The sequence below is a fragment of the Gavialis gangeticus genome, unplaced genomic scaffold (assembly GCF_001723915.1).
Source record: "Gavialis gangeticus isolate Ggan-Ray unplaced genomic scaffold, GavGan_comp1, whole genome shotgun sequence".
In the NCBI taxonomy this organism is placed as follows: domain Eukaryota; kingdom Metazoa; phylum Chordata; order Crocodylia; family Gavialidae; genus Gavialis; species Gavialis gangeticus.
The window spans coordinates 184370630-184380297 of record NW_017729032.1 but is presented as its reverse complement, the minus strand read 5'-3'; the positions used below and the strand labels follow the sequence as shown (position 1 = coordinate 184380297).

Below are 9668 nucleotides of genomic sequence, written 5' to 3'. Positions count from 1 at the left end.
GGGGGGGGGGGGGGGGGAGGGTTGTTTTGTTTTGGGTGTTTTTTAACTGAAAAGATCATATGACAAAAGCTTTTCCCCCCAGCTGTCAAGAACAGTTCATATAGGCCCCTCTGATGCACTACAACAAACTCGAGAAATGATGTAGTCAACTCTCCAATCAGATGCGCCTTGGTAAGATCATCAAATGTTGTACAGCTTCCAACATCTTCTTCATGAAGTTCCCCCCCATCCAATACTTCAGGTCATGAGACTTGGATGAATAAACCTGGACTCTCAGAAAAATTTACTAGCTAGCCTCCAGGAGTTACACCACTGAGACTACTGCACTCTGCTCTGTTCTATTTATTTTCCACATGATTTCTGTGGAGCTCCTACAGCTAATTCTGAGTTTTGTCTAGAAAAAGGAAATAAGAGCACCCCATCTATTACCTGCAAGACTAACCTATAAAATTCCCAAATCTATACAAAAGAGATACCCTATATTAAGGCTGTCCAACTTCTACACAGTTGGGGGCCGTACACCCCATGGGCCACTCCAATGCAAACTTTGGACCCTTGGGCCACCCGCTGCCTTACCCAGCACCACTCTCTAGGCTAGGGCAGGAAATAGAAGCCAGAGGAGAGAGGTGGAGCCGAGAGTTCCTGGCTGCTGCTGCAGCCCGAGTGATTGGGAGAACAGCATCTCAGGGATCCTGGATGCCTTAAGTTAACCCACTGCAAGCCACCAATGGACAGCCCTGACATGTATGAACAACTAGGACTTCAATCACACAGTAACTTGTTTAACTCAACAATATTTGAACAGTGAAAGACACATTAACAAGAAATACTGAGCTATAAAATCTGGAAATCAATAGATATTTCTGCATTATTCCTGGATATTCAAGAATCTGAGTTTGATGCCATATTAACCTTTAAAATAAAAGAGTTATACATAAAACCATGCAAGAAAACCTTTAGAAAGGCTTGAAAAATGTTCATGCTATAATCCAATTACTTGCGTTTCTTCTGGAAAAAAAATCCATGTGATATTCTGGTTCTTTACAGCACTGAGACCACTTTTCTCAACAAACTGTTATGTTTTCAATTCTGCTTCCTATGAATGAAACATTACCAACTGAACTAGTCAATGTTATGTCACTGCTATATAAGTAAGAGTCCAGTAAGAAGCCCTAAATTTCATTCTGCCCAATGATACAGAAGAATCAACTTTAAAGCCTTTCCCCAAAAGGGATATTTCTGCAAATGTGTGGCAAAGGCATCTGCTTTTAATTGACATGAGGGCTTTTTGGAAGAGATCCGTACTCAACAATTCCATTTTCACCTTTGCTTTTTATATGCTTCCTACAGCAACACAGCCATGGTAATGCTTTTATGCACCCAGCTATGCACCCAAAATCAAGCACCAGCCTGGGGAAATGAAAAATCTATGGTACACAAAGTTCTAGCCATTATCAAAAAAAATTACTCATATCATGCCACAAATACAACATTTTTTTCTGTTTTTCCAGAAAAGGACGTAGGGGTTTAATAGTGCAGTGTAAACAGAATACAAGCTGATAGCATGCTTTTGTTGGGGGGAAAAAAGCAAACAGCCTACTGGGTTGTATTAACAGGAGTGTCTCCTAGAAGTCAAGGGGAGTAGTTCTTCAACTCCATTCAGCACAGATAGGTTCTCACCTTGAATACTGTTTTGGGTACCAAACTTCAGAGAAGGCAGAGACAAACTAGAAAGAGTCCAGTGGAGAGCAACAAAAATCAGAGATCTAAGAAACATGATTTACAAGGAAAGGTTGGAAGAACTGGCAATTTTAAAGAAAAGAACACAGAGGTAGGACTTGATAAGTGTTCTATTCTAATACTTGAAGAATGGATATAAGTGGATAGTGACATTCTATTATTCTCTGTGGCTACAGGGCCCAGGAAAAGAAGTAACTAACTGCCTTAAATTGCAACCAGGGAAATTCAGGTTGATTAGTAAGCACTTTCTCACTTTGAGTGGGGCTAAGAATTGGAACAGATTACCTAGGGAGGTTGTGGAATCTCCATCCTTGGAGGTTTTTAAGAGAAGGACAAACACTTGTCTGGAATGACTTAGACTACGAAGATCCTGCCTTTAGCAGGGAGGTAGACTAGATGATCTCCTGAGGTCCCTTCTACCCCTTTTTTCCTAGGATTATGTGGTGCTATAAATGTACAGTGCTGTATAAATTCACAGGAACTTTTTCCTTGCTCACAGTACACTAAATCAGTTTAATATTTTTAATTTATATATCAATATTACATTTCAGTAGCATTTGTATGCATAATTTAGGAAGTATATTCATAAAAACAATACTGTAGTTCTTTCATCCACCAAATTTCAATTTAAAAAAATGTTTCCTCCTTCATCTTGCACCCTTGGCAAATCAATTCTACATACATTGTCTAACCGCTGTATCCTAAGAACAGCATCCCACAGAAATTCAAATAACCCTCATTTCCTTGCTTTTTTTTCCTTCTCCCCTTTCCTCCTCCTCCTTTCCAATAGCTTAACTTCTTATAGAAATCCTCCTCAACTACTATAAATGTTTATATCATGCTAACTGGTGGACAATCCTATCCTCAAAGGTATGAGCCATTCATGTTTGTTTGTTATCCTGATGGGAGACAGTCCTTCCAGTTTTGTAATATTCAACACTTTATTCATTTAACAAAGTAACAAGTGCGGAACTCTTGAATGTTTCCAGACTACAAAAGTAATACAATCTTCCCACTTCTGTTATGGCACAGGCCTTAAAAGAAGGTCTGATTAAGTCCAGAAGTTATCAAGCTCCTTATCCAACAGAGTGATCAAAGGTCCTCAATGCAGAATCCTTTATCGGCCTTAAGAAGTCACTCATAGCTATCGACAATTATAAATTCTAGGTTGAGTGCTAATTACAATAAATCAGAACATGTTTGTTGATTATTAAACAGATGAACTTTACAAAATATGACATCCTTTATGAAGAACGTAAGAAATGATTTAACAAAGATAATCAGATACTAGGATTGCTACTTTACTGACTCCAAAATTGCATGAGAATCCAACAGCGGAAAAACGTAACGCACAGTCCCTACTCCAAAGAGCTTACAGTCTAGACAAAGTGACACAGAACAGGGAAATGGGGACAAGGAAGGCAGAAAGGAGGAAACAGTAATAAAGTATTACAAAGCTAAGCCTTGTACACCTACAGTTAATACTTTTTGTGTGGATCTAGTTGAGATCATGATGCTATTGTGCTGCAAACACATAAGCAGAAAGTGCCCTTCCTTATAAGATATAAACAAGACAGACTGAAAAGGAAAACAGACCCACAAGGAAGGGGAAAATGTTTTCCCACATCAATGACAGAAATGGAAAAGGAAACAAAGGAAATATGCATCTATATTAAATAAATAAATAAATATTATAAAAAAAAGCTTCTCTCACTCACTTTTGGCCTTGTGAAAGAAGAGTGACTTTACTAAGGAAAAATGGTGGAAAACCCTGTGCAGTAATGGGGCAGAGAAGAAAAGAATACTGTTTACAGCATCTGCTTGACAAAGATGTGGAAAGGGCTCTAGAAAGCAGGAACAGAGACAGACAGACAGACCGACCGAGAGACCAACAGACAGAGAAAGAGTACTCATTTCTCCTGGAGAGAATGGTAGACTTGAGCAAGCAAGCAGCAAAGTAAAATAACAGGATGTCAAACTGGTAGTGTGGCTAGGGTCTCTGGGGATGTAAAAACCTGGGGGGCAACTTTAAATGGATTTAGAGATTATATGGAAGCCAATGAAAAAAATAAAGGATGGGGTAATATTCACCACTTCAAAATAAAATTTCTTATTTTAATTCCTACTGCCTGAAGATACATATAGCAAATAAATCATTTATCTAAACACCTTGTCATGGCAAATCTGATAAAAAACCTGAATAAAACAAAACAAAAAACTAACAAATAAGTAGGAGTGTGGCATTACACATCTCCACACAATTAAATGTACCATAGATATGTGTAGATAATAAAAGAACTTGTATAAGCAAGTTCTCTAGATTAAAAAAATAATTCATTATATTCTGGACATCTTCTAGTTGCCCAAAGTTTGGTAGGTGGCAATACTATTTGTGATGTAAAACAGCATATCTATCTTTAACAGTGTTTTTTTCCTTAATACAGTGGTTGTTAACGCTTGCATAAGTCAAGGAGTAGTGGTCAACTTTTGAGTGGCACTCAGATTTTACATTGGTCTTTTACAACCATTCACTCAAGCATGCAGAGATCTTTTAATAAGATTTAATATCCTATTTCTCTCCTGGGAAGTGCTGTAGAATAAGTTATAAAATTGCTTTATTTCTTAGGGAGATATATGAAACAAATTCCAGAGCTTGACAACCTTATGTATAAACCTACTCGAACTTTATGTTGGCGTGTATTTATTTTAATTTAAAATCTGCACCAGATTTCCAGATCCTAGAAAAATCTAAAGTATTTCAGAAGTTGGTATAAATGGTGAGTATTTCTCTTTCATTCCTACTGTTCCCTGACATTTTTATACAATAGATAACCATGTGAAATAGCAATCCAGTTATCTTAGCTATTTGAAAATTAATTGATTTGCATCTTTTTAAGAGTAGCCTACCAGCTCCCCCATTTATAATTCTTATTTACAGAATTAACTTTCTTGTCCTGGATGATGGTTTTGATTAACTGCGTACTTCTTACCAGCCCTTCACTTGGTTTGATGTTGGTCAGCTGGATAACTTCAAGGTGCGCAGACTGGGAAACCAGAGGATCAGAGGAGAGTGAGATAATGTGGTCACAGACGCCAGAAAGTGTTTTGCACTAGAAAAGAAGGCAATATGACAGTGAATACATCAGGTATAATTCAGTATTTGAACAAGTATACTATTCAAAATGAATCCCCCCCCCCAAATATTTTTTAATTATAACATTCTCTGACATAAGGCCACAACAGATAAAACACTACTAAATAACTGTAGTGTTTCTAAATTCAGTGAGTTAACTCTTTGGAAAAAAACCCCCAATCCATGGAGTTTGGATTCAATTATTGCCATTTTATGGTCATAAGCAAATTCAAAATGGGAATATGAACTCTTCAAGTTTTCTATGACCATAGATTTAATTGAAAGGTGAAGAATCAACAGACTTGAGCCTTGATACAGCACCCAGATTTGTTAGTGCTGGTACGAATGTTGTACTGAACATTCAAAGCATTCATCTATTAGGCAGGGCAGCTACACAAAATTAATTTGTAGTCTTGAGTCGCTATAAAGGTGACTGTGAATGAAAGTGAATGAAACACAGAATTAGATGGACAGAATTCAATTGCAATGTTTAGTGTATTAATCACACTGACAGTACTTGTTCATCATGTTATCCAAAGACTTCTTCATAATCATAAGGGAAAACGCTTCAATTATCAACACTAGAGGATTTAATTTTTGTAATTGGACAGAACCTGCACAATATCAAAACTGAAAAAAAGTACTTATGTAAAAGACTGATCCCTCTCTCCCTTTCCCATAATTATACACTTTTCCTCCTTTACCTTGTACAATCTTTGAGGCTAGGGACAGAAGTTACACGTAAACTGATTTAAGTGATCAGAAACTGGTTTAAACCTGTAACAGAACAGAAGCTCAGTGCACATCAACCAGCTTCAAAATGGCCAAACCTGGTTTAAGATAAACCTGGTTGAATGTAGTATCAGAGTTAACTGATTTGTGTCAAACCAGTTTATGAAACTTCTGTCCCAGGCCCCTTCCTGGTTCAAGTTAAATCACAGTGCCCCCCCACCCTCATCCCAGCATGCTTTCCAGCCAAAGGGCTGTCTGCTCCAGAGAGCAGGGCTGGCCCCACCCCTCTGCTCCCTAGCTGGAGCATTGAGGGTTGGCTGACAAGGGGAGATGGGTAGGGGGCAAGCCCAGCTGGGGATGCAGCTCAGTCTACGGAGGGGACACTGCCCCGCCAGGCAAACTTGGGCTGGGGTATAGGGCCGGGGAAGGGGGCATTAAACATCTCTTCCCCCACTCAGAATTACTGCCTGCTGCAACTGTGTACTACAAATCCCAGAACCACCTGGAAGCAGGAAGAGGAAGTGATAAGCAACCCTGCAGAGTCCTGCTGCCGTGATTGTGAACTATAAATCTCAGAGACTTCAGGGGAAGCAGGAAGAGGAAGTGAACACACAGCTAAAAAGCTGTGCTCTAGCACCTCCTGCCTTCTGGCCTGAGCCACTGCAGGCATGTGGCTGCATTTCCTGAATCAAAGTTAAATGTCTCTTCACTTCTGTTTCAATTGAATCTGTGCAGTTTAGACTAACCTGCAACGATTGAATCAACTGGGCTTTTTGACTGTCTGTAGCTAGCCTGAATGTTCAAATGCACATTATATATGTGTAATATAGTATCTTCTTAACTATTTTCAAAGTTGCTGAATACCTCCTAGTCCCACCACCTTCAGTGGAAACTGCTGTCACTCAACACATCTGAAAATCATATCATTAACACCCATGGGTATCCCCTGTAGTACTAACATTTACTGTGTATTAATCATAAGTTTATCCTAATGTTAATTAAAATATATTATTTGTTTCAAGTACTACCAAGTAGGGTGGAGTATTTGACCAATCAAATAAGGTTTGCTCAATGGACCAGTCAAATATCAGTGAAAAACTGTAAGAAATTGCCAATATGTCCAGATAATACACTAAAAAAGCACAAATTTTCCATTTAGAAATGTCAAAAACAATTTTAAAAAATCATATTTGTCAAGAAAACTACAAAAAAAATGTATTTTTGTAAAATTGCTATAATCTTTGACCAGTTAAAAAAAAAAATAAAGCCCAACAAACTCTTAACATTCTCTAAGGCCTAGAGTTGTAGTGTTTGTATTTTCTACCTCTAACCCTTCATGCCCTCAGTTTTCAATCGTCTGAAAAGGGGAATTAGTGGCAATTTATTTTTGTGATTCTATTACATTTCTCTAGCTAGTAATTGTTGAAAGCTTTAACACCTGGCAAGAAATTCCCTGCTGGTGGGCTAGTTTCATGATTCAGATTTCCACAAGAGTGCTCTGTTAGCATATTCAATGATTAGAACATGCTTTTGGTCCCAGTACCGTGGTAACTGAAAAACTAATTAAGACCCAGTCTAACTGTTCTCCAAGTCAAAACAATGAAAAGCTAATCAAACTACTCAAATAAATGAAAAGCTGCATGTACCAATCACATTTCCAAATAGCTATTCATACTTTACAATTAAAAATATATGAACATACATGTTAAACTCCAGAACTGACAAATATACTGTAGAAGCTTGCATAAATGATGTGTGCCCTTCTTGCCACATCATTATTGCAATTCCAAACCATAAAGCACAAACACCTTATCATACAGGCAAATAAATAAATAAATGAAAGAAAAAATAAAGTAAATATGAACATGTGATAATGCTGCAGAACCCCAAATTCTAGGTCCTGAATATGGTTTGTTTAATCATTCATAAAAAGCTGAGAATATGGATCTAGATAGCAGGGTGTTTTTTTCTTAACTGTAATACTTCAGTCCATTTACAAAAGGTATATAGGGAAAACAGGTCATATCCACCCCAATTAGTGATTATATGCACATCAGGACCATGAAAATTAGACAATGGAAATAAAACTAATACTTTTTCAGATTTTGACTGTTGCTCTACTTCCACTCTGATTACAAATCAGTACCAAAACATAGATATGATTTTATAGGCTCATCTTACCAACACTTAACACACATGGAGAGAGACATCTGGGTAAGTGGAAAAAGCAAGGAATGTGCTTCCAAGGCTTGAGGGTGCTGAATTCCTGGAGTATAAAGAACTGGGCCTATCAAGCCCACGAACCAGATCCCTTACCCCACAGAAGCTGGAGAGCTCAGGCAGTTTCATGCTGCCCAAGCATTTCTGCCGTAAGTAAACAGACATAGACCCCCATAAAGTGGCCCAATTTATTACTACCTTCTATCAAGGTCACAAATGTGAGCACTTGTAGCACAACAAATTATGGATGTCTGATTTCTTTCACTTTGTGCCACCAGTATAATTTTTATGGAGGCACAAAGGTGACATCTGTTTCCACCTAATAGACCAAATGAAATGTCAGGTGTGGCTGTTAGAAAAAAATATCTGATTTTTAAAACACAGAATTTTCGAAATCATATAATCATTGAAACAGTTTGAAATACAGATGTTGCATATGAGAAACAAAAATAGAAGCTGCTTACATTTCACTGAAAATCAGCACTTACGAAATATAGAATACTCTTACCTATCATTGCTTGATTATAACTACATGCCTGTTCACTGAAGATACACTCAGACTATAAACTAGCAGAACGAGAGTGGTACAGACCAAGAAAGATACAGCTGCAAAAACAGAGCAATCATCTCACAATATATTTATGACATAGCACTAAGTCTGTACATAGATGTACTAGGCACCACCCTCTCTCAGAGAATGCATAGAAGAAACCATGGGGTCTTTTATGGTTAAAAGCCATAGTAATAGATCCGCAGCCTACGGTCATTCTTATCCTTATGGATAAGAGCTTAAAACTCAGTAACTCAAGCTGTATTCTTAACACTGAATTTGAACTACAAGGAATATTCACAGCCATTCTGCTCGACTCCCTGGGCGTGTCCACACATGCAAGCACGTGCACTCGCAGCAGCTCAAATAGAAGCGGTGCACATTTGAGCCGGGGCTTTTTGCCTCAGCACACATGCTCGAACATGCACTTCGGTGCGGAGCAAATTGTGCTACTTGGGGCAAAATAACCCTGCCTGGCTCCTCCCGGATCTGCAGCCATGGGGAGCTACAGCCTGGGGCCAGCACCTGTGCTGTCCCCAGCAGTATAAAAAGCTGCCCTGTCCTGGCCCCATCCATACAAAAAGCTGTCCTGGCAAGCAGCTCGGGGCTACTCACTCTCTGGAGCTTCTGGGGCCCAGCCAATTGATACCTGGGGACACTATCCCTTGCGCCAGCTGGACTGCTGCAGCAGCATCCCAAATCCATTTTTTAAAATACCACAAAATCCATGATCTTACACATTTAAAACAAACAAAAAAAACACTCTATACACACACACGTATATCTAGAGAGAGAGAGAGAGAGAGAGAGAGAGAGAGACAAGTTGGGCAATGCTTTATTGGTATATTTACAAAGTTAAAGCAATTTGGAAGCCTACCAGTGTCTCTATCATCATGAAAAAATAAATTATAAATACCTATACGTGTTGATGTGTGCTTTTGGTTTTCTTCATACATGATGGGTGCGTGATGGGGGGAAGTGGTGTTTGTAGGAAGGGAATGATAAGGGGTGTGGGGGGATGTGGGTTGGTCTGTGGGTAGGAGTGGGGTAGGTCCCCTGGCCCCCATATGAAATGCCCCCCCGCCGCCCAGGGTCCCAGCTCACCCCTGAAGGGCCACAGCCCCTATCCCCCACAGGGTCCTATCCCCCCTGCCCAGGGTCCCAGGCACCCTGGAGCCCCCCCACCCAGGGTCCCAGCTCCACCCTAGAGGGCCATAGCTCCTATCCCCCACAGGGCCCCAGCCCCCCTGCCCAGGGCCCATAACTAACCTTTAACAGCAGCAGTGGGGGGGA

At 39.5% G+C, this 9668-nt stretch overlaps 1 protein-coding gene across 8 annotated transcripts in view; it reads right to left on the bottom strand.

Annotated features, from left to right (window-relative positions):
* CNKSR2 (connector enhancer of kinase suppressor of Ras 2) overlaps window positions 1-9668 on the bottom strand; it is a 476383-nt gene that overhangs the window by 283396 nt on the left and 183319 nt on the right. For all 8 annotated transcript variants that reach the window (XR_002098973.1, XM_019524928.1, XM_019524929.1 and 5 more), the window contains exon 6: window positions 4731-4850. Coding sequence is in view for 7 of the 8 variants with exons in the window: in XM_019524928.1 (XP_019380473.1) it covers window positions 4731-4850 (120 nt within the window). In the remaining variant the exon portion in view is untranslated. The remainder of the gene's footprint in view (window positions 1-4730; window positions 4851-9668) is intronic.